At 40.4% G+C, this 26,582-nt stretch overlaps 2 protein-coding genes across 2 annotated transcripts in view; one reads left to right on the top strand and one right to left on the bottom strand.

The window, feature by feature from the left end:
- The window catches only part of LOC145452896 (uncharacterized), a 172,899-nt gene extending 168,441 nt beyond the window's left edge, over positions 1–4,458 (top strand). The window contains exons 49-50 of the mRNA XM_080331023.1: positions 82–217; positions 3,216–4,458. Of these exons, the coding sequence (XP_080187149.1) occupies positions 82–217; positions 3,216–3,290 (211 nt within the window). The 3' untranslated portion in view covers positions 3,291–4,458. The remainder of the gene's footprint in view (positions 1–81; positions 218–3,215) is intronic.
- The window catches only part of LOC145452907 (macrophage mannose receptor 1-like), a 448,907-nt gene that overhangs the window by 139,813 nt on the left and 282,512 nt on the right, over positions 1–26,582 (bottom strand). The window lies entirely within an intron of this gene.

Here is a 26,582-nt window from a genome sequence, read left to right as displayed (position 1 = left end):
CGCTGAAAGCTTGATTTAAGGTAGCGATTGAACCTGTCGTTTTTGAGGACCATGTCAATATTAAATACTTCTATCCTACAGAGACGGGAAAGGAATGAGCGGTGTATTTTGTGCGGTGATGAATCTTCTCGAACGACTGAAAGCTGAGGACCGGATTGACGTGTTTCGTACGGTCAAAGATCTCCGTGATTGTAAGGAAGAGATGGTATCCACGGAGGTTCGTTGGCGGACGCTGTATAGGAATGTGTACGTTGGCAAACATCTATGGGCGGTTTGCTTTAGTTCGTAAGCTCTACTAAGCCGGTGAACCATCACGTGAACGGAATAATATATTAAATATGTTCTATAGACACAACACGGAATATTATACAATGAGCATTTACTGCATATCAGTGTGACTTCTGCTGTGAGTCGGGTGTATGACTTTCACAAAACCCCTGAGACTGATTCAGCGACGAACCCGTCATGAATAACCTTTTTAGTGTAAATCCTCCAAGGCACTTGTTTAGAACATGTTGTTTTTATTAATTTTTTCTAAATCATGAGGTCACCTGTACCAAATGTTGACGTCATGGTGGATTGATTTTCACAATTTAAAATATAGTGTAAATATATCGCTCCTTTGACGAAATAGGCTTCCAACTCCTGTCATATACGGACCAGAAATATCTTTAACCAGGACTATATATCGTCTTGCAGCATTTTTACGGCCTGCGGTCATCATCATCAGAACATTCATTCCGTACCTATGATCTATATCTCTACGTACTATAGCTGTTGAACCGACTATTTCGAGGTTTCTAACCATACCATATCTTATGCGTCGGCTATATCGGGTGGTAATTGTCGTCCGTAGGCTCATAAAACATGTTTTTTAAAAGTATAAACACAAATATGGCATATTTATACTAATTAATAAAAAGACAATTTTTTTAAAAGGCCTTTGTTTAAAACAGGTGTTTCAAAACTTTTTGAGCTACTGCCCCTCTGGATAACGAATAAAGTATCAGCGCCCCCGACCCCATCCCCCCAACCACCACATCTAAATGATAAAGCGAAAACTGTTCTGTAATTATTACAATCACCAATAATACATATGAAGCTGTTGCATATATCATCATTCTCATCATTATAATGGGTTTTATATTTTATAGGAACAATCTGAAATCTACACGTTCAGCTATAATAATTAGATTTCTGCTTTGAGTCAGAAAATTTGTCACGGCACTGAAAGCACGTCATAATAAGTATAAGCTGGTAGTGGCAATGTGGAAAAATTTAACCCGACTACAGAGCAATGTTCCCTCTAATTTTTGACTAGTCTTTGCAGACTCACCAACTTACTGAGCAGACCCTTTGAAAACAGTGCGTAACGATTAAAAAAAGGTCATCACTTCGGATTTCTTGTGCGCAACTGAGATTTTCTCTGCGCAGAGACCGCGTAAGCAATGCGCAATTGCGCATGTGCGCAACTTAGAGGGAACATTGCTCCAGGGATAGTATTTCTATATGATTCAATTGTGTATCCAGACGATTGATAGTAAGAGATATTGGACTTTGGTGTGAGCGCAAAATTGTTCTGCGATGTATAGCCGGCTCTTAATCATTTCATGTTCGGAAATTTCACGGAATGTGCTGATTATCAAGTAACGAACTTCTGGTTGAAATATATCCTGAAATCGAATTACCATAAATCCTTGTGCAATTTTCCGAGATGATTGCTGAATGCTACCAAGTCAAAATTAGATAGGCCCATGCAAGCACGACCGGCATCAAGCTCAGGCAAGCTTCGGAATTGGAAAAGTTCACATTTTAGTAAATCTCTCTGCTCTACCACGGGCTTATTTCTGAATCCAGACAAAGCCATTTTCACATTTATTAGATTTCATCATTAACAAAAAAGGATGAATTATCTCATCACGCAACCAAAACTAGTGTGAGACCGTTTGAAATGGAAAGTAAAATCGCAGAAGGCAGTTTTCTTTAAAGCCATCGCCCCTAACTGCATCAATATAAGTGTTCAAATGCATCCAACATCCAACAGATCCAACATCCAACAGATGATGCAGAACGATTGATGGTGCCGCGACTCGTGAGCACATATCTTACCAATGCTGGGTAGAATCGTTTTTATTGCTCACCCTTGCGAGATTTGGGCGTTGTACATAATTGGGAGGTGTAATATACAACAGACACTGTCAATTATTGTCAAATAAGCTTAGATCCGTACATCCATAACGTATCTCTCTATAAACTGCATTGGTTAAATATATATGTTGCAATTGTACAATCTATACTCGATAAAAGCGGGAGCAGAGCAAATTGGGTTGCGTTTAAAACCAAACGGTACTTTGAAACACTTTGTTTAAAACATGTTTCACACAGCGTTTTAAACAAATGCCTTCTATAAAACATGTGGTATTTTTAGGCGTTTTTTCCGTGCAATAATTGTGTAAATACCTTCGAAAAACATATAGTTTGAGCTTACGGACGATTTTCAACCATTATAGTCGACGCATATGGCGTGGAGTGACTGAAACACTCGAAATCGTCGTCGGTGCAACAGTTATAGCAAGTTGATCTTGATCATTGGTAAGAAATGGGTGTTCAGATGATGATGACCACTGACCGTAAAAATGCTGCATATCGACGTAGTCCTTGTTAAAGCTATTTTGGTCTGTTTATGACAATGTTCGGACGACCTCTTCGTCGAAGAAGCCATATTCACCCCACATTTTAAATTGTGTAGGCCAATCCATTGTGGCGTCACAATCGAAAATTCGTGACGTCATGGCTTAAAAAATCACAATAAAAAACATGTTTTTAGCATGGTTATTTTGATTGGATTTTTGTTTTAAATGCAACCCTCAGAACAAATATGTCAAAAATATAATTTATCGTATCCGGCTAGCTTCCGAGGTATGTCATCTATCTATACGAATGAATATTAAGGTCCTTTAGTCACCCGCTACATTAGCCCTATCTCTACTTATTTACTGACTATAAACCTACATTAAACACTTGTAACAACCGTCATGTTAGACATTCATTATGTAGTGGCATAGTCGGTGTAGAAACGTTACATGCCAACAAACTGTTCTCACACTCTCGCCACTATACCCTACAAGATATCGCATTTCGGCTATATTATGGTGGTACGTGGCTCTCCTCTGTAACCTTCTTCTATATGCCATTATCTACGATATCATTTTCAGGAGCAATACGGGCTTTGCTACGAAGCGGTCGTGGAATATCTTCACAATTTCGATACGTATATGAACTTTGCGTGAGGACGCCATCATTAATCTATATATAATGGAAAGACTATTTGCAGCACATTTGTTCATATATTCGGAGTCCGTGCAGTGAATGAGCTTTTATATACGTTGCTGACTGCTCCGAGTGCTTGGTGCAATCGGAGAAGCTCATTTTCAGATTGTGAAATTAGTAGCGATGATGCCAGCCTTTATTATTACGATGTGGCACTGCGCTAACGCAAATGCTACATCGCTAACGCCAATGATGTCTAGCAGCTGTTAACATTTGCGTAACAACAAGATTTATGAACACTTTTCATCATCCTAATACAAAATTTCTTTCAAATCACGAGTATCCCATACATCAAATAGACCGGTTTGGTCCATTTTCACTCCAACGACGTAGAGCGTTAGGTTAATTTAGAGCAGCACTACATATCATCAATTGCAAATAACGTAGGAGGAAAAGGTATTTCATCTCTTATTTTAGAGTTCGGCATGGCGAGATTGATATTTGAATAAAGATAAAATGTCCCGCTCCGTCATTCGGGGCTTCCTGACAGGCTTAAAAAACTAGATAGGTTTATTCTGATTGTCTAATTGTAGAGCGGAAATTCCACGAATCTATTTCTAATAATTTGTGAATTGTTCCTACACTCTCATGTTAAATCGACACAGACATTCGCCATTTTGATGCTTATAAGAATGAACTCAATTGGATGCTTATATTATTTTGACGGGGATATAATATTACTGTATACTTGTAGCCCAATATTGACATTCATCGTGCATTGCAGTTCGCGTAACTAACTTCTAGTTATATTCGATACGAAATTCAAACATGTTCGCGACTGCGGGGTGTGATATTTCGTTCTTTCCATATCGGCTACGCTGTGATTGCACATTAGTGACTGCTTTGCTGTGGATTTGAACAGTATCTATTTCGAAATGATATTGATCAACAAGCCGTAGTACTGTATCGAAGTCGCTTCCTTCTCTGTAAACTTAAGTGATTGAAATGTCTCTGTGGAACATTCCAATCGTTCGAGAGCGGACACGAAACGATTCGACATTATAATATTTTAGAATGCTTCTTATTTCTGAGAGGTCGTGACGCTATGTAAGCGGTACACTTTCGTTTTGTGGAATATACAGAGTAAAGTTATTGACCAAAATCCCCGAACAATATAGCCTACTCTTCGTGCAATAAACAACATGCTACAGCGGGCGTTATGCAGTATACATTTACGATATGCAGTGATCAGAAACAAGGATGGAAAGTCAGCTTTCCCATTCAAGAGTGTTCTCTGTATTCTGCCCAGTGTATGTAGTGTAGCCGGAACGTACGGTGATTCGTATAGTGCAGGGGCGGGCAACTTCTCCAAGTCGGCGGGCCGGATATAGGAAAATTAAGTACTTGGCGGACCGGATTGCTGAATCGATAGATTATTCGCCCATTTATCCACGTATACAAGGAAGAAATCGTATTTAATGAATGTATTTTAACGACAGCAATGCAACTTCAAAGCCATTTCTCGCCAATAAGGACGAAGACAATGTGGATTTGAGAACAGCACTCTCATACAGCAGAGGTGGCCAATCTATTTGCCAGTCACGGCCGCATTTCGACTACTCATGTAGCCTACGGCCGCATTCCATGAAATAGTCGTAATGAACTAGCAGGACGCCAAATACTCGTGTTAAAGTGTCTATGTCCATTTCCGGCGAACTCCGTACTAATCTATTAAATAATGTAGGCTGCTCATAGTCGCGCAAAGCGCGAAAATTTTTTCAGATTCATTAATGAATTTCGTCATGAAAATTAGTAGTTCTACATATTTCTCATCCCATGTGATCAGATTCACCGGTAGAGTTTGTGGACGGTCGGTCAGGGCAGGCCAATTATTATTAGTCACTTTGTTGCATGCTGTTCTTTGCATGTCTTGACCTCCAAGCAGGATTGTCGGTATAGCGAGGAGAACACAATTCCGAGTTGGTATTTCTATAGGTGTACTGTACTGTGGGGCTCTGATTGCAAAGTGCGCAACTATATTGAAATCGAAAAATAAAGTCGCATTGAATCGCGCGCTGCGCGAAGAAACTTTCAAGAATAATTAAAATCTTTCAAGAAATCGGGAGTCAATTCGTAAATTCAAATTCCACGTCGACGGCTGCCAACACCTACTAATTGAATTACATGTCCACGGCCGCACAAATTTGCTTCTACGGCCGCAGGTTGGCCACCCCTGTCATACAGGTACCACCCCTGTCATACAGGTACCACCATGTCTGCTTCTCTCTGATCAATCAACACACGGTGCAATCCTTCATCAAGATTTCAAGGCGTTCAATAAGCCCGGTACCCCAAATTTACCAAGATATCAATGCATTAGGATTAAGTAGGTGACGAGATAGCGTGGTTGTTAAACTGTGCGGCCTGTCTATCTCGATATTGAATTCATGCGGGCCGCGGCCTCGAAATTTGAAATTGGCCCGCGACCCGTTTTCAGTTGGCGACACCTGGCATAATCGGTGTCTTACAAAAGCCTAGAAGTGTGGGACGTGCTACAAGTCGACGGTTACGGAATCAAAAATAAGAAATATCGGCCTGGTGTAAATGCGTAACGCGTAAGCTCCACCCTCGCTCGCTGTGCATACATGTGTATAAAAACATACAATCACTAAAATGTATGTGAGCAACTAGTGGGGAATCTCGGAACACTGGGGCCGGCGGGCCACATTATCATGTAAGACGAAAAACTGTCCGCGGGCCTGACAAAATCCCTTCGCGGGCCGGATCCGGCCCGCGGGCCGTATGTTGCCCACCCCAGGTATAGTGGCATACGCAATTGAGCATGTTTCCAGGTAGTAATAGACTGTTCGGCACTCCCGAAGTCTTCCATATCTCATTAGTAGGGCAGTTGTTGTGACTGACCTAAAAATCTAAATTTTGACTTGTTTTGGAACTGTCTATGTCCTTACGAAGTATAGTTTGGCTCGAAAAAAAACGTTTTGGCTCAAAAACTGGCAAGTTTTTACATGAAAAAAACTGGTATTCTAACGAAAGCTGGCCCTATATGAAGAATTGTGGTATTATGGAAGAAATGATTGAAATTTGTTGTAGTACAACGAAAGATACTTTCCTACATTCTCGGGTAGAATGTGCCTGTCATTACTAAGTAGCTTGTCAAGATTGGAGAAAGGACGTCCAAGAGCAGCAGTTGTTCGCTGACAACACTGAAGTTGTGCGTATACACTGCTGGTGACAAACTGTGTTGCTTTATTCTGACAATGTTGTCTATACATCACAATTTTTCAACTTACGCTTCTTGATAGCATAACCATGCAATGCCCATGCAGTCTTGCTTCAGTTATGATATAGCGGTACGTTCACCATAAAACCATGTCAGCCTATTTGTTTCAATTGACCGTTTATGATTTACAATGAGCAGACGATGGGCCGTTTAAAACTGTAGGACTATAAAGTAGTCTAGAAGCTGTAAAATATCAAATGATAAGTTCATCGAGACTGCAAAATCTACGATACAAACGAAATGCAGAGGTCAAAAAAGCTCTGAATTGAATGGAAATGCGCTGAGCATGCTCGACGATTGTTAGATTGCTATAGGATATGCTGTTCTACAGTTGTGGGAGGGATGTGTTTTCTGTAGTTCTTTCCTAACATATGCTAGTTGGATGGCGAGAACGCGCGTGTGATGTACTCATTTTCTTTTGAATATGAGGTGTAGTAGTTAAATTTTTTGAAGCAGTTGCCTTAATGAAACTAGTACATAAAGGCCTTCTTGCTAATCTCCTGTTTATCATATCTTTTATATATTTTTAGGGCCGAATCCTCCCAGTAGCGACTAAATGTTGTACGCACCAGCCGGAATCTTTGAGCCACAGCAGGGTCACCGAGAACCTGATGCTTTATAGTTTTTGCAGCGATAACGTTCCAATGATAACTCCCAGATATTCGAATATTATGCACATTATAGCGCAAATGATTCGAGTTGTTTCCCGAATCCCGCAGTGGCAGGCATTTCAGCGCATATGATTAGCAAGGTAGCTGGACTTACAGACATCTTTAAATGCATTAACAAACGAAAACCACAGAGAGTGGAGATGGAGCAACACCAGGGGCGAACAATTACCGGCGTCAAGTGAGTCAGTGTCTCGCATGTGGCCAGGATAAGTAAAAAGACTTTCTGCCGATGTTGATGAATATCTAATTTTGAACACCGCAAATTATAAAATTCGCATATTTATTGCTAATAAATATTGCGTGAAAGAAGCGGTGAGAAACAGACGGGCCGTAGTAGCTCAATTTATGATAAACAAGCATCGAAATTCGTCGAATCGTGATCATCTAATGCTATTGTCGCACTGCTTCCGAAAATCTAAATAGCCTATTCATAATGTTAGCACACCAGAATCCCCTCAATATACCCAAGGAGTTCGAAATACGGCTTTGTTGCGTACAATGACAACGCAGTGAAACAATACAAGATCACCCAGCTCGGACTAGTATGTAATAAGCATGGTCTACGCATAGTTTGAGTTGAATGTGGACGTGTGGAATGTGGACTATATAATCAACAATAATATTGTGACAATCATTCTACTTGACAAAGATATAAATACTGCTCACATTGGCAAATGATGTATAGTAAACACGGAGTACGATACGGAGATCGTCATATAGTGATCGTAGTATATTCCCTCGTGTATATCATCGGAATCCTCTACCTGGTCAATCTGCAGCTCGCATGTTACTGTTTATCACAGGGTTGTAATGACTCGAGTCATGACTGGACTCGAATCAGAATCGAGTCGCGATTTTTTGGTGACTCCACTTGACTCGAGTCATTTTCTTCAAAAATGAAAAATGACTCGACTTGACTCGATTCAATTTGTGTATTTACTCGACTTGTACTCGAGCCATTGCGCGTGACTCGAACCAAGTCAAATGACTCGAGACTGAGTCTACCAAGACGGGCATTTCATGCAATTTCGAATAATAGTTAAGTTATCACACTATAATTACTTCGACTATCAGTACTAATACTTGAAAATGCTACAAGAAACTGTTAAAGGCGAGGAAAAGTAGCATATTGTAAATTCAAACCATTCGATATCACTAAACGGAGTTACATTAAGTGGGTTTAATAAGACTTTAATTGCAAACAGAGCAGTCAACACAATGACTTGAGCTCGGACTCGAGTCAAAACACTATTACTCGGACTCGACACTCTACCCCGGAACTCGGACTTGACTCGGTGGTGAATAGAAAATGACTCGACTTGACTCGAGTCAAAACAATGAAAGTGAGATTGACTTGTGACTTAGTTAAAACCCTGGTTTATCACCGGTAACCAGAATGACAGGCACTACACCCGACTCTATACATACATCCCACAGTGGAATTCCACAATGCTGGATGAGAAAGGTGTTACCATAAAACAATTCTGAACATCCTATTCAAGATCATAAAATTATATTCATAATCATTTCTGGCCCGCAGCGTTCACACCACTTACATTGCGATGTATTTAGCATTTTATGTGTGTAGGGTACAGTGTTGGGATCAAGTCACCACCTTCGAGTCACGAGTCATTTCGAGTCATTGCACATTATGACTCGAGTCAAGTCAAGTCAATCGATTTTCGAAGGTGATTCGAGTCAAGTCAAGTCACTCGATTTTTGGAGGTGACTCGAGTCAAGTCGAGTCAAGTCAGTTCAAGTCACGAGTCAAGTCACAATTCAAGTCAAATTGCCTTTTCGAAGTATGAGGCATGATTTCGCGATAGCATTTTGCTAGTTTTCTGGCATACAGATGGAGTGTTCATTGATTTAAAACCGATGAACGAATATAGAGTTAAATATACACGCAAGAAGGCGCTGTATCGGTCACATATACGTAAAACTGCTAAACTATGTAAGTAATTCCATAGCCTTAGTTTATTGTTGCCAGTCAAAATAGAGAATTGAGAAACGAATTGATCAGATGCAGTACATTAACCATTTACAAAATGATATGATACAATTCCAGCCTGCGCCAATGGTTCAGGACTATATAAACTATATTCGAATTCAATTTCAATAACACAAGATGTTTGGTTGAGGTAAGAAAAGAGAACAGAGAACATAAATGGACATGTTGCTATTAAATAACTTTACTATACTAGTTTACGACAACGTAAGCTGCAAGCTTCGATGACTTCGTTTGTGTTCAATTCAGTAGTGAGAGAAAAATGGAGGCTCAGTAGAAAGCACGATCATTGAATGATTGGTCGCTCTCACGGGTTACATCAGCGTTTTGCGAACAATCCGAACATATGCAAGATCATTGATTTTTATCGAAACCGATTACTTTATGACTTGAAATTGACTCGGGAATTTTGCTCCGAGTCACGAGTCAATCAACATTTCTGATGCGCCGAGTCAAGTCAAGTCATTTTAGCAAAGTGACTCGAGTCAAGTCAAGTCAAGTCATCCAAAAAAAAGGACTCGAGTCTGACTCGAGTCAAGTCATGACTCGAGTCATCCCAACACTGGTAGGGTAGCCATATGATCACAAACATGATGCATTAAAAATATATCGGTACATTTGAAGATAGGCTGTACAACTATTAGCAATATCAGCATACGTGTACATATGTATAAATGTATATTCTACTGTCAGGAAAGGGCGTGAGCAGAAATAATTTCTAGTAGGAGGTAGTTATTTCTACGTCAGTTGATGGCGTCCTGGATATGTCACGCATTCGGATGTGAGGCCTTACCAGTTTCGGATGACCTCATCTTGCCCTGCGGTATCGACCTACTGCTTCTACACTGAGTTCTGTATTTTGTAAACATCACTATCTTCGTGAACCGCTGGATTGAATAGGGCTTGGCACAATGATTCGGATAAATAGCCTACTCGAACATGAATGGAGTATTATTTCTAATGGTTCGCGACGAATAGGGAGATATGATTTCTTGGAGTAGGCTACTTAAATGATACGCTCCAGTTCACAAATAATTAATTTCATACCGAGTATTATAGTTCCCATACTATTTTCCACGGTTGGAAGCTGTAAACCTGCACTGCTCGTATCAGAATATATGAGACTGTACACTGTAGTATCAAGCTAGACTCGTGATCAATCCACAGAAGCATCACAAAGTGGTATGAAAAAGGTGTGGTCGCAAAATACCAAATATTGAGAAAGAGCCTATATAATATCCTTTGTGTTCGCATGAAAGATACATATCGGAACCATTGATGCAGTTGTGGAGCCATAACGAGTGGTACTCGTCTTTGACCAGCCCTAGTGTTAAATCGTGAATGCAGAGAAAAAGCCCGATTCGTGATATAGGGAGGTGGCAACCTTCGCAATTTTGACGTGATAGTTGAGCTCATATCAGGATTTTATCGACGCCTTATTGTAAAGTTTCGACATCAGTCTGCGATTTATGCTTTCTATAATTATATATAGGTAAGATTTGTACCAGTGATCCTAACCGCGGCTCCAAGAAAGTCTTCTTGCTGCTCTGATATACCCCTCCGCAAAAGTATAACAGACAGCTGTTGTTAGTTTCTATGAATAGTTATAGTTGAGGCTACATGTAAATCAAACATGTTCAAAACAAGGCCCTTGCTTACAACATGTTTATTTTGAGATATGCCCTCAAGAATACTCAATTGTGACGTCATAGTGGATTGACATTGACAAATGATAACAAACGGTAAAAATAGCTCCTTTGAAGAAATCTCCACGTAATACGGCTGTTGAACCAACTAATTTGACGGTTCCGACCATGCCATGTCATATGCATCGGCTATATCGGGTGGTAATCGTCCAATGACGCATGCAACATGTTTTTTGAAAAATATTTACACAATTATGGCATAATTATACAATTTAAAATTATCAAATATTTATAAGGCCTTGAATGTACCCCTAGTTTAGTCAATTTCTGCATATGAGTGCTAAAATAACGGATGTTTGTTATGTCTAAAGCCACCAAAGGCCTCATCTAAATAGGTTGAGAACCACAGGTTTTGACCATGCTGTGATGAATTGAAAACGGCACCGGTAACTGTCGAGGTTGACATAATGACGTTAGTATTTTGCGAAAGCAAAATTTTCCTTGGAAGTCATTCATAAGGTTGTGTGAACCCCAGTCCATGTAAATTTTGGATTTTCGGTAATGAGAATTACAAATGCAGCGTCCTATAATTGGCACCATCTGTGGCGATTACTTTTTGAGAATGATGCGAGAATGCCATAATTCTGAATTCGTTCGTAGATTTAGTTTAAACCGCGCGGTAGTACTACGATATTTTGTAACTAAAAGCCTCATTCTCCCTGTTATATAATACTGTAGCAAGTAAATACGCTAACATGGTTTCTGCCAACAAAATGAGTTCGTGCACCGTCTGAAATAACGCACCGGAGCGATCTCTTCGCCACGGTTACGCGAAATATCATGCATGTGACGTCATATTTGGCGATACGACTATTAATATATTTTGTAATTTCCATTTCTCTACTATAGTTGTTGATGATTAACCCGGGTGAGTGTCAGCCGAAAATATTCGGGTTCAATAGGAATATAATATTCAATTGTATGTTGATGTTCTGTAACTCGATGTCAAATTGAATGGTGGATACAGGTTTCTCCTATGTGAAGTAATTTATTACATTGCTGAATACAAGTTAGCGAATCTGATGTGATCGTGTCGCTGATAGTATAACATGGTGCCGTACAGTCATGCTGTTGCTTCCTTCCCATACCAACCGACATTATTCAGCGACAGTGATGAGTCATGTGATCACTCCATCGCGTCTTTAGATCTCCTGCCAAATCATACAAAAATAGTACGTTCTATCTCATATATATTTAGTGTGATACTGTACGACATCGAAGTGACGTACGCCTGTAAAAAAGCTAGTTGGGTTTGGGTATCATGTACTTTTATTGATTACGATAGATCAGGAATCGAGTCTCCTGGTAATCTTCCTATGCAGGTAGATTCTATTGCTGTATAATGTATATAATAGGGTTTCCAACACTGAAAGCTACGCGGACGACATGGGAGCAGAAGCTAAACCTTAAGGTCGGCAAATATATACAATTATTCCAACTACAGTTGACTCCGCTTAATTCAGACACCGGATAACCCAGACAATTGCTTCATCCTGCCAAAATGCCCGGGACGGAGATAATGAAATTGCACATAGAAAACTCCTGTTAATTCGGACACAGGGGGCAATTACTATCGTATGGTTTTGGTACAATAAACATTACTTCGTTTGTTTTAACACAGTGTGATTAGTAACAGTGAAACAATGGTGATCCATGCATTAACTATCGGCAATGAACACACATAAGGCCGTGTCAGCTTCATAGTTGTTTATCATTGGGTACAATTGCGTGCATCTTGTGGACCAGATTCGTACGGAAAAGTTTAGCAGAAAAAGTATAATTATTCACTAAAATAAACGAAGCATAAAGTAACGACGCTTCCCTTCGCATTTAGTTGCGTTGGTGGAGATATCAAAAAGTTTTTCTTGTACCCGATATATGCTTGCGATACGCAATAATACAGTATACCGTATTTTTTTAATGTTCTGGTGTTGAATAAACTGTAAAATGCAAGTACTTTGAAGTTTATGCCAATTGCTACAGTATAGACGAGCTGCAATTAAGTTAATACGCATCATTCCCGCATTTTGAATGTATTGTGTGTGGGGTTGCATTAAAAACAAAAATCAATTAAAAACAAACATGCTCAAAACAAGGCCCTAATTTAAAACATGTTTTTATTGTTTTCTTTTGTTATTTTTTAGGCCATTACGGCACGAACATTCAATTGTGACGTAATGCTACGAATGCAACTCTAATTGTGAGCCTTTACGCACGATTAATTTCCGGCATACTCCGGTCAAAGCCGTTTCTCCACTTAATTCGGTCAAAGTCAACGAAAATCATACTGTCCGACTTAAGCGGAGTCGATTGTAATCGAATTCACTGTTCTAATATTGCCAATGCTTTTCTGCTTGTCCGACGTACCTTGTATGCTATCTACGATTTCGTGTTGATGTTGTTTCTTATTGAACAAATATTATAGGCGTTTATCACATTTCGCTATATTTTCCATCACGATCACAGAATGCGCCCAAAGAAAGGCAACCCGCTAAAAAATAGCGTACAAAATGGGATTGCCGGAAATAAGATTTCGATACGACGCTAAAATACAATCAAGGCTCAAAAACCATGAAAGGCAATTACTGGATAATACGAATTCAGTGGTGTATGATGAGGTATTTTTACCAGAAAGTAATGTCGTAAGGCAAAAATTGAAATTTAACTTCGTACATTTCGAAACGAGTATGTAGTAATCTATGATAAAACGTATACTTTGGCAACTTAGTAAAAATGTTGAGTGGCCAATTTTGTGCTAGTGAACGCATCACACGACACCGTACAGCACCTCCCTGTCTACCAGATACTACTCGCTATTGGCTTTGGCATCATAGTATCTTGTGTGACGGCAGCATTGGTTGCTAGGTAATTAATATTTTCATAATATTGCGTTACAGGCACGCAAGCGAAACCAGGATATATATCAAGTTGTAGCGTATTGTTCAGTACTAGGTTTGATCACGGTATTTGACGCCGCAGTGTTAAATCCTCATAGTGCCGAGGTAATACGACTAAATTGAGTATGTTTAGGTGTCGTATGCGATAACATGGAATCTGAAAAATTTATGTTGGTTCACTTAGATTGGAGCTGAAGATAGTTATCAGATCGATATATATTTCATATGGTTATACAACATACTGAGGAAGTAATGCTATTATTACTATTGATTGACCAGTTACAGTGGTGCGTCACGCCTTTTTCAGGTTATGTGCACCACGACACGAACTTTTGTAACGTTCATACGTCTTTGTCTTCGTTAATCGTCGGGACGACCTCTTAAATCTTTCGCTCATTCAGACCTCAGTCTCTCTCGCACCCATGCGTCCCTGTTGTGGTCTTTCTTTGCTGCCGCCTTGTAGCACGGCTCACTTTCAGAGTTTCAAACAGGAATAACATTACCATGCACGTAGAAGATATGGTATGTTAAATAGACAGCGAACTTATCTTTAACACATGAGTTTTGATGAGCCGCTGAATACGTTGCAACTCTAAGCGCATATTTACATTTCTAATTGGATTGCGGGGCACAATGTATGGACTCAATGATTCCCATTTGCTGTGGATTAATCCCAATCATATTATGTCATCGTTCATATAATTTGTAGACAGGATCAGTGCATTGATCGCCAATATCGCTTTGTTTTAGTCGCTCAATCTGGACTATGATTCATGAAACGTTCCATAGACGGAAGTAATAACCTGTATGTAGTATCCTACCCGGTGTCCGATATCACACGTATATGCAGTCTTATTCCAATCCTTTATTCACTCCGCTCTCACTCTATCACCCGCTTCACTGCCAGTCTCATGCATACGCGCGCACCGCGGTCATGTGACTCCTACCCACAATGCCAAGACACTACATTCTCTTTCCTTCTTCGAGGAAAGCAATATCAAGGAAACATACAATACAACACCAAAACAATATGAAAGATCTACAGACCTTCACGGTCTTTACCCGAGGGCGCTAGGCTCACCTCAGTTCCCTACAATGACGTGCATAAATGGAGGATACAAATACAAATCAGCTACCCATACTCGTGTCCCCTCCTATACCAAACACTGCCGCAAACGTAGTCTTTGTACTTGATAGGCCTTCTCGGATGTCTCTTTGGCATCGCCCGAGATGGCTGTACCGGCACCGGAGGCTGTTCTGTTGCAGGCATGTTATTACTAGGAGTTCCCTCGTCCACAGAGTCGTTCATTCCAGAATCATTCGCTGGACCGTTCTCTACATCTTCTTCCAACTGCACAAGAGGCTTTACAAAGGAACTATTTCTTTGACATCGAACTCCATCGCTAGATTCCAAAGTCAGCTCTTGACCGCACCGTGTTTTCACAGTGTAAGGTGAAATTCGAAATCTCGGTTCCAGCTTTCCTTGCTTGTCATTCTTTAGTAGAACTTTGTCTCCAGGCAATATGTTGCACTTCACAGCTCCACGTTTTGCATCAGCTTCCATTTTTCCTTTCATTTTACGTTGCCAATCTCTGTCACGGATTTCCTCATCCGTTTGTTTGGCTTCTCCCAAAAGCTGTGGAAGCTTGTTGCGAATTTGCCTTCCAAACATGAGCTGAGCAGGACTCACTCCTGTCGTCGATTGCGGGGTAGCTCGATATGCCAGCAAGAATTTAAACAGTTCCTCCTACCACCGCTTTCCTTCGGCATGCGCCACTTTCATCGCCTTGCCAAGGGATTTATTCTGTATTTCTACCTCCCCATTTGCTTGTGGCCAGAGTGGTGGAGACGTTCTATGTTGTATACCATATTCACGAAGGAAGTCTTCAAACTCCTCCGATGTAAATTGGCTACCATTATCAGTCTTCAAAGACACTGGAAGTCCGAATCTTGCGAAGATCTCATTTAATGCATTGATGATTTTCGAAGAAGTAGTTGTCTTCAATATGACGACTTCAAAGAACCGGCTGTAGTAATCGACTACTACAAAAAGAGACTCTCCAGTCGGCATAGGGCCAAGGATATCTGCCGCGAGATCCTGCCATGGTCCAGTTGGTAGAGCAGTTCTTTCCATAGGTTCAGGTTTCGCATATCCACAAACTGCTTGACAGCCATAACAGGCTCTGCACATTCTCTCCGCATCTTTGTCAAGTTTTAGCCACCAAACTTTTGTGCGCAAGAGATTCTTTGTTTTAACAATACCTTGGTGCCCCTCATGAGCGATTTTCAGTATCTGCGGCCGCAGACTTCTCGGTATGATTATGCGATTTCCTCGTAATATTAAGTTTCCAGAAACGCATAATTCCTCAAAAACCCCAAGATATCCTGGCATCTTGCAAGTTTTCCAATTTCCAGACTTGATGAACTCTTTTAACGTAAGTAGTTCCTCATCTTTTCCAGATTCATCCTCAATCTCCTTTATTGACAAAATGCCTGTCATGGATGCCTTGACGACTGCGCGTACCCAATCCTGTCTTGATCCACTATCGTCACTCTGCTTAGTCGGATTCAATCGTGACAATGCATCAGCAATATTTCCTTTTCCCGGTCGATATACAACTTTGTAGTCATACCCCTGCAATCGGAGCACCCATCTTTCAATTCGAGCGGAAGGCTTCGACTTCGCCCCATAAATGAACTCGAGAGGCTTATGGTCTGTTTCAATCTCGAATTTCCTTCCATACACATATAGGTTGAATCTTTCGCATCCCCAAACAATTGCCAGAGCCTCCTTTTCTGTCTGGGAATATCTGCGTTCCACTTCGCTCAAACAACGTGACGCATATGAAATGACTCTCCAGTGTCCATCTTGGAGCTGTGTCAAAACGCCACCTAACCCAGCCGGACCAGCATCTGTTATTATTCTGGTTTGGCAGTCATTGCGAAAATATCCCAGTGTCATTGGTTTTGTAATCATTTCTTTCAGTAACTCGAATGATTTTTTCTGAGTCTTCCCCCACACGAAGGTAGCACCTTTTCTTGTAAGCATCCTCGGAGGCTCAGCAGTTTGTGAGAAATCGGGTAAAAACTTGGAAGAGTACTGAACCAATCCCATCCTCGTCGCCAAATGTAGTATCCTACCCGGTGTCCGATATCACACGTATATGCAGTCTTATTCCAATCCTTTATTCACTCCGCTCTCACTCTATCACCCGCTTCACTACCAGTCTCATGCATACGCGCGCACCGCGGTCATGTGACTCCTACCCACAATGCCAAGATACTACACTGTATGATATGGTATAGACATGTCAACATCGCACTGCCACTGGAACGCTATAGTTAGGGTTACTACATTTCCTCTTTTAGGAATATTTGTCCTCCTTTTTCATAAAAATAGAAAATGTCCTGTGAGAGCGCCTAAATGTCCTCCTTTTTGGAAACCCATCCTCCTTTATAGCTATGACAGTCAGGGTGATGGTCAGGCTGAACTGTAAAACGCCATAAATGATGTAAATTCAGCAATGCAGACGTTCCAGCGGCTCAGTCGGGTCTAGGACTAGAAAATGACTTTTTTGGAGGTAATACCACACCAGTATAGTTAAAAACTAGGTAGTTTGGGAGTCGAGACGAAAAGGTTACCTTTTCTTAGTCAACACATCAAGATTTCAGGTACAAATTTTGGAATAAGCAGTTTTTTAGCATGGTGGTCTGACTCTTATGATTTGTGAAAAGTGTCCTCCTTTCCGGGTTCCAAATTATGGTAACCCGACGATAGTGCAGTGGTTCCCAAACTGAGTTGCGGGGAAGCATCTGAGTGGAGGCGCGAAGCCGCCTGAGAGAAATGATGTTTCTTAAACTCGGAATGAGTTTAATGTGTGCTAATATTTCCACGTTTCAACGATGGAAATGATTCTAGTTATATGTAGATTTCAAATGTCATATATGCGTCGTGCCATGTACTAACCAGACGTTGTCCCGCATAAAGTGTAGGTGGCTTGTGCGTGTAGCTGTGCCATTGGTTTTTTATTTAGCTTATGGTCAGGTACGTTTCAGCTAAGCTCAACGGACAAATAGAAGGGATTGAGCACCAACATCGCTCAAATATTGCTGTGCTACGAGCTGCGATTCTTCATTATTATGTTTAACAAAATATCATACTGGAACTTCTGCGCGCTCCGCGCTATTTACCCCTGGTATGTAGTTATCGCGCTGCGTGTGGCCAAAACTATATATTTGGGGAGTGAGTGTCTGTGCAGCCATAGCACCTTCCGTTCGACCAAACGATCCGTTGGGATTGCAAACATTCTGGTTGCTTTTTTGAAAATATTTCTAATATGACGGGGCGCGAAATTTCCACAGCCATGAAGGGGGCGCGTCAAAAAAGTTTTAGAGCCACTGCTATAGTGGCTGCTGCCATTAGCACACTTCATGCCTATAGAGTACTTGCAGTTAGACTCAATTTATGCCGGGGATTTTTCGTGCATTGTAATTGCAGCGAGGTCGGCGATGAGGAGTCCAGATAAATCTCGAAGGGAAAGTAGTTGGTCGAACCGGGATTCGCTATATGTTTTCAAACGCAAAATCAAGACCGTTTTATTCACACGAGCGTTCGAACTAGAGTAGTGTTCATTCCGCCCTTCAACTATGCACTTCGTCTTTTATACATATCGTTTACTTTTATATTTTATTGCCTTTTATGTACAGCGCCCTAGTGTAGTAATGATATATTGTTATATTCGGCGCTCTATAAATTATTATATTATTATATTCTTTATTCACAGTAAAACTGGTAGATACACACATAATCCGGGGAGCAACCTGCCCCCAAAGGAAAATGGCGAGATTGGAGTAAATTTTTTAAAATTTCAGTAATGCAGTCAAATTGTTATTCCTATGCAATACATGGAGAAGTCAGATTACAGAATTGCAGTAGATGAAGAATTGGCAAGGGTTACAGAGCAGAGGTAGAGATGATTGAAAATGAAGAATCGAAATTACAGAAATGATGCTGTGATTCACTAGCATAATTTTAGTCCAGTGGTGCATTCAACGCCTTCCGAAGAATTATTATTATTATTATTATTATTCGAAATCTCTTCCATCGGAGTCATGGTGCTAGTGTTCAGAGGTGGTCAGTAACGACATACTTCTACGTTTTCGAACTACTGAAGTAGTTTTCCGCAACTTGAGGTACTTAATAAAGTAAATCTAATTCCAGATACTTCTAATTCGTAATATGCTGTGATCTACTTACTTACATTTCGCTATTTTCGGTTTGTCAAGTCGAACTGGTTTAATCCTCGAATCAAAAAGGAATTTCGGGACTGCAGTGAAGATGGAGTGACAAATATGTTTTCATGAAAGTATCGGTGAATACAATGTAATTAGCGGGTTATGTGGCTCCGTTCACACCGAATAATGTTGCCCATATGACATCGCAGTAAATATTCCCATCATGACGTTTGAAACTACCGTTTCGCAATCTAGCAATTACCTATCATATCGTAATCTAGCAGCCAGTGGCGTGTCCTGATCTGGAAAAGTGGACTCAGACTTTTTGAGCGCTACACCAGGTTTAGTAAACCACCGTTGAGACTTTCTGGACAAAAGACATGCAATATATTTTCTGCGTGATAGATGCAGTATTCGTATTTCTCTTTAAATTTCCAGTATCATACTTTGAGTTCTAATTAGTTTCAACTCTTTTGTCTAGAGAACATACATGTTGAAGTATATACTAAAGTGTAGAAATGCCTCTATTTTCCGTAAATAAAGCTACACTATATGGCATTTTTACGATCCGCCATACATTTTCTTACTGTATATTAATAGCGCAAAGTATTAACACCTTCTCCGATACAACTTCTCCGTATTGCTTTTCGTTTAAACTACAGGGCCTTGTAATATGAGGGAGGGCGCCATGCCATGATATTTTCTATAGCTGTGTGTTCGAGTAAATAAAGAGCATTCCCATATCAATACTATCGTTTGCATCCCATGATGCGGACAAATATTTATTCTGTCGAAAATTGATTGTTTTGTTACCTCCTAGGATGCATCAATATAAATCAAGCTCTCTACACCTTCCGCATAACTAAATTTGCAGCTTTTGACAGTCCTTACGAACAAATTACGACCGTTTTCACTATTAGTTTCTTACTTGAGTAGATTTGAAGTTAGTCAATTTTACTTCTACTTCAGGTAGAATTATGATACTTTTAAAGATACTACCTCCACTCGTACTCGAGTATATTTTTGCGTCGCTACTTTTACTTCTATTTTTGTAGCTTTCTTGACTACTTTGACCACTTCTGCTAATGTTCAACACTTCAACTAACTGCGACACACGCTCCCCACTGCTACGGTAATATGACCATGACGAATGATGTTGAAACATCACAAATATTCCATAAAAACATCTCCAGTTACTTTGATATTTCTAATGAACGTTTCGAGAGGTCTTCCTGCACTGTTAGTCCTATCACTTTGCGATTAAAGTGACATGCAAAATGTCGCCGATGTGTTCACTGTTCCGCGTAGAGTTCTCATGTAGTGTACAACGTGAAGTCAAGTTACAATATTTGAGATTGATCCATAAATTCGTGACAGCGGTAAAAAAAGATAGATAATTGTTGTGAATGATTCGGAGTATGGACATTGGACAGTCGATGATGCAAGGAAAACGATTTGTGTTTCGACATAGGGTCAAATCTTATAAATAGGGTGATTTTTATGACATGTCGAAATAAGTCAAAATTTTGTCAAAATTGTAGCGTTAGGTCACAAAATTGTCAAATTTGATTACAAAGTCAAAAATCTTTTGCAACCTGCATTTCGTTTGCATCGTAGATGTCTGCACTGTCGATGAGCTATAGCTTATATAATGGCCGTGGATGAACTTATCACCTGACCTATCATGGCTCGTAGCCTACTTTATAGGCCTACCGTTGTCTGTTCATTGTGAATCCATAAACCGTCAAATGAAACAAATAGATTAACATTGTGTTATACTCAACGTGCGGCAATACTCTACCCGAAGCAGGACTACTTGATCATTGGTTCTTATATCAAAAAGCGAACGATGAGAAATTGTGATATAGACAATATTGTCAAAAGGAAGCAACACGGTGTGCCACCAGGATTGTACGCACAGCTTCATTGCTGCCAGCCAACAACTGCTGCTGTTGAACGCGATTTCTCCATTCTTGGCAAGCTACTTAGTAGGGTCAGACACTTTCTACCAGAGAATGTATCTTTCGTTGTACTACAAGAAATTTTAATTATTTCCACCTAAAGCGTGATGTAACTTCTGGAATTCCTCATAAGTCCAGGTTTCGTGTAAATAAAGTTTTTTCATGTAAGAATCTGTCAGTTTTTTTGGTCAAAAAAGTTTTTTCAGGCCAAACAACTGCGTGAGGACGGACAGTTCCAACCAGAAATAAAAATTATTAGTACTATTTTAACTGTATCTGGAAGAACACCTATTTTACATACTTGAAGTCAAAATGTGGTCAAAATTAAAATTTTTACGGTAAAAAACATCAAAAATTTAGATTTGCCATGTCAAAATCTTCCGTTTTTAGGTCAAAATCTTCTGGTTTTAGGTCAACAAAATCGCCCTGCTCATAAATAAGTAAGATGTCGCAACCCTGCCCATATTCAACTATAACGCGATCTACGCACTAGTTTCGACGGGCTGGAGCATCGCAATTATTGGTTTATGTTACGCACGTTCTGCTAGATTGTGAAATTTATCTGGCACATATACTTTGCTGTACGTCTCGTACTGGTTACTCATTTCCGCCGACAACGTTCCGAGGCGGACGCGTGTATTGTATAGCTTGATCATCTGCTCTGTCATTCTGATCAGCCATGGTGCGATGACTGCAGCAATATCATCGACCGAGATTACGAACCCTTCTAAAACGCGCGATTACAATACTAAGGCGAAACAATAACTTCTTATTGTTAGTTTATTCGCTTAGAGCAGTGGTTCCCAACCTTTTTCATCTCGTGCCTCCCTTGGCCGAAATTTAAGCCAAAATTCCCCCCCTTTGGAGAAAAGTGACCGATGATTAAAAAAGGTAATTTTTACCGCACAAACACCTGTTGACTGAGAGAATAAGACTGGTGGTACCGAGTGCTTGTTTCTAGCAGGGCTCTATCAACACTTTGTAGACCTCCAAAATCAATGGTCTTGGCCCCAATCAAACAAATTCTGGAAGGCTTGACTCAACAGACCCCCACACTTCCATTTGTGTTTTCGGCATGCCATGCACCAATCGCTAATATAACTGCTGTGATAAATCAGTATGCATAAATTTACTGGTCTCAACTTGACTCGAATTGGACTGGAGTCATTGTGCATGACTCGAACCGAGCCATATGACTCGAGACTATAAGTCAACATTCTATAGTAATTTCGAAGAAGAGTAAAGTGACCACCCTATTGGAATTTTGTCTATTGGTCCTGGTACTGGAAAATGCGACAAGAAACTGTTCAAAGTGAGGAAAATTAGAATATTATAAATCCAAAATCATGTAATATCACCAAACAGAGTGATAAAAAAGTGGTGGGTTTAACAAGACGTCAACTTGAAACTGAACAGTCAACACAATGATTTGGACTCGGACTCGAGTCATAATACCATTACCCTGACTTGGACTCGGACTTGACTCAATGGTGAATTGAAAATGACTCGAGTCAAAACTATGAAAGTGAGATTGACTTGTCACTCGGGGCCTCGTGACTTGGTTACAGCACTGATATATAAAATACATGTGATCAGATTTCCTGCTGGAGATCATTGAAATTTAGGACACCCATTACGTTTCGGCAACATTGCACCAAGTTTAACATCAATTTTTTCGATCGGGTAGCTGTTCACTAAAAATAAAGCAAGGTTAGCGATCTCTTGGACTTGAATATGACGTTGGAATATTTTGTCACTGTCTGAAAATGTTGACTGGAAAATATCAGATAAATAGTTTCAATAGATGCATTGTTGTGATAGATTCGACACGACATTAGCTCGCTGAGGATATATTTGATTGAGAGGCCGTCGCTGGCATGCAAAATTGTCTTGCGAGCTGCATCACATCTGAACTGGTTCTTTAAAACTGCAAGGGGGAATTCGATATGTGAAAAAGAGATTTCAAATACCATTTGAACATACTTTCAGCAAACAAAACCAGGCATAAGGAGCATAGATTGGGATATAACAGGTTGACTACATGACAGTTCGGACATGAACAATTTGGGAAATCCGCTACAATTCTAAAGTGGAATTCCTCCCTAAAAATTGCAAAATTCCCCCCAAGGGGGGAATTCCTCCCCGGTTGGGAACCACTGGCTTAGAGCTTTTCGATTGCTCTCATCAGTAGCGAACGTCAGTAATAAAGTGAATCAAATTCTAAATGTAGGAACTCTTTTGTCTGTATGACGTAATAATAACAAAACAAACAACTATAGTAGACAGGCAACATACGGTATTAACGAAACAAAACAAACGTTAACGAGTACATATTCGGTTATAAATGACCGAAAACTACAACACAGGACATCAATGAAATATTGTAAGAGTATAGAGGCGTTCCTTCTGGCGACAGAGAATCGGCTTTCGCAGCTTTATGATTGTAGACTCCAGGACCTTCAAATGAAAAAGAGAACGGCCACGAGCAACTATAGAAAATTGACTGTCATTGCAATAATTTGCACATTCTGGATGGGATAAGAGATGCTGTCCAATAGCCGAATTACAAGCAGTAACTTGATTATTATCACGCGGTGTGTCAACAGACTGCGATGATGTAGTTGGAGAAACATTAGTTGTTCTAATTTGACGTGGGACATACTGCCGAATTCTTTGCTGCAAGCGTTGAGAAGTTATTGCGAATATATGAATATATTGTATATATAAATATAATATATAATTATATATATAATAAATTTGCAATCATCTCTACCTCTGCTCTGTAACCCTTGTCAATTCTTCATCTACTGCAATTCTGTAATCCAGTGGTTCCCAAACGGTGGGTAATTTCCCACTGGTGGGGAATTCAATGGTTTCTGGTGGGGAATAGACGCATTTGTTCAAAATTATCTACAGGACAGTCTTCATATGCACGGAGACACATGCGCAATTAACGTTACCAGTTAACTGCTCTGGAATGTATGTATCGAAAATTATGTTGCGTGTTGTTCACTAAACCTCATTTCAACTCTGGATAGCAGTGTTGGGATGACTCGAGTCATGACTTGACTCGAGTCAGACTCGTGTCACCTTTTTCGTATGACTTGACTTGACTCGAGTCGCTTTGTGAAAATGACTTGACTTGACTTGACTCGGCGTATCAGAAATGTGGATTGACTCGTGACTCGAAGCAAAATTTACGAGTCAATTTCAAGTCATCAAGCAATCGATGTCGATAAAAATCACTGTATCTTGCAATCGAATTGTTCGCGAAACACTGGTGTAACCCGTGAGAGCGACCGACTATTCAATGATCGCGCGTTTTACTGAGCCTCCATTGTTCTCTCACAAATGAATTGACCGCTTGCGAAGTGATCAAAGCTTACAGCTTACGCTGTCGTAAATTAGTATAGTAAAGTATTTTAATAGAAAAATGTATATTACTGTTCTCTGTACCTGAACCAAACCTCTTGTTTTATTGAAATTAAATTCGAAGATAGTTTATATCAGGGGTGGGCAACATACGGCCCGCGGGCCGGATCCGGCCCACGAAGGGATTTTGTCCGGCCCGCGGACAGTTTTTCGTCTTACATGATAATGTGGCCCACCGGCCCCAGTCTTCCGGGATTTCCCACTACTTGCCCACATACATTTTAGTGATTTTATGTTTTTAGACATATGTATGTACAGCGAGCGAGGGTGGAGCTTACGCGTAAGTTCGACGAAGCGGAAGGCTTGCATTATCGGCATTAATGATGTACTGGACCCTAATGTCATTTGTCGTAATAATGGTGTTTGTCGACGACAATGGTCATTTACACCAGGCCGATATTTCCTATTTTGATTCCGTAACCGCCGACTTGTAGCACGGCGCACACTTCTAGGCTTTTGTAAGACACCGATTATGCTAGGGGTCGCCAACTGAAAACGGGTCGCGGGCGAATTTCAAATTTCGAGGCCGCGACCGGCATGAATTCAATATCGAGATAGACAGGCCGCACAGTTTAACAACCACGCTATCTCGTCACCTACTTAACCCTAATGCATTGATATCTTGGTAAATTTGGGGTACCTGGCTTATTGAAATGCCTTGAAATCTTGATGAAGGACTGCACCGTGTGTTGATTGATCGGAGAGAAGCAGACATGGTGGTACCTGTATGACAGTGGTGGCCAACCTGCGGCTGTAGAAGCAAATTTGTGCGGCCGTGGACACGTAATTCAATTAGTAGGTGTTGGCGGCCGCGACGTATAATTTGAATTTACGAATTGACTCCCGATTTCTTGAAAGATTTTAATTATTCTTCAAAGTTTCTTCGCGCAGCGCGCGATTCAATGCGACTTTATTTTTCAATTTTGATATAGTTGTGCACTTTGCAATCAGAGCCCTACAGTACAGTTGCGAACAGATGCGCCACATATAGAAATATCAACTCGGAATCGTGTTCTCCTCACTATATCGACAATCCTGACGGGAGGTCAAGACATGCAAAGAACAGCATGCAACAAAGTGACTAATAATAATTGGCCTGCCCTGACCGACCCTTCGCCAACTCTACCGGTGAATCTGATCATATGGGATGAGGAATAATATGTAGAACTACTAATTTAAATGACGAAATTCATGAACGAATCTGAAAGAATTTTCGCGCTTGGCGCGACTATGAACAGCCTATATCATTTAATAGATTAGTACGGAGTTCGCCGGAAATGGACATAGACACGTTAACATAAGTATTTGGCGTCCTGCTAGTTCATTACGACTATTCCCTGGAATGCGGCCGTAGGCTACATGAGTAGTCGAAATGTGGCCGTGGCTGGCAAAAAGATTGGCTACCCCTGCTGTATGACAGTGCTGTTCTCAAATCCACATTGTCTTCGTCATTATTGACGAGAAATGGCTTTGAAGTTGCATTGCTGTCATTAAAATACATTCATTAAATACGATTTATTCCTTGTATACGTGGATAAATGGGCGAATAATGTATCGATTCAGCAATCCGGCCCGCCAAGTACCTAATTTTCCTATATCCGGCCCGCCGACTTGGAGAAGTTGCCCGCCCCTGGTTTATATAGTCCTCGACCATTGGCGCAGGCTCGAATTGTATCATATCCATTAGTAAATGGGTAATGTATTGCATCTTATCAATTCGTTTCTCTATTCTCTATTTTGGCTCGAAACTAAAAACTGAGGCTGTGCAATTATACTTGCGTAGTTTAGCATTTCTACGTATATGTAAGCGATACAGCGCCGTCTTACGTGTATATTCAACTTCATATCCGTTCATCGGTTCAAAATCAATGACCACTTGACCAGTGAATCTGTGTTTCGGACAGCCAGAAAAATGCAATGGCGTAGGCATGCCTCATACTTCGAAAAGGCAACTTGACTTGAAATGTGACTTGACTCGTGACTTGACTTGACTTGACTTGACTTGACTTGACTTGACTCGAGTCACTTCCAAAAATCGAGTGACTTGACTTGACTCGAGTCACTGTCGAAAATCGATTGACTTGACTTGACTCGAGTCAAA

The sequence above is a fragment of the Botryllus schlosseri genome, chromosome 12, assembly GCF_051294905.1.
Source record: "Botryllus schlosseri isolate E-star chromosome 12, Bs_hap1, whole genome shotgun sequence".
In the NCBI taxonomy this organism is placed as follows: domain Eukaryota; kingdom Metazoa; phylum Chordata; class Ascidiacea; order Stolidobranchia; family Styelidae; genus Botryllus; species Botryllus schlosseri.
Note: the sequence above shows the minus strand (reverse complement) of the source record. Positions and strands in the feature narration are given on the sequence as shown.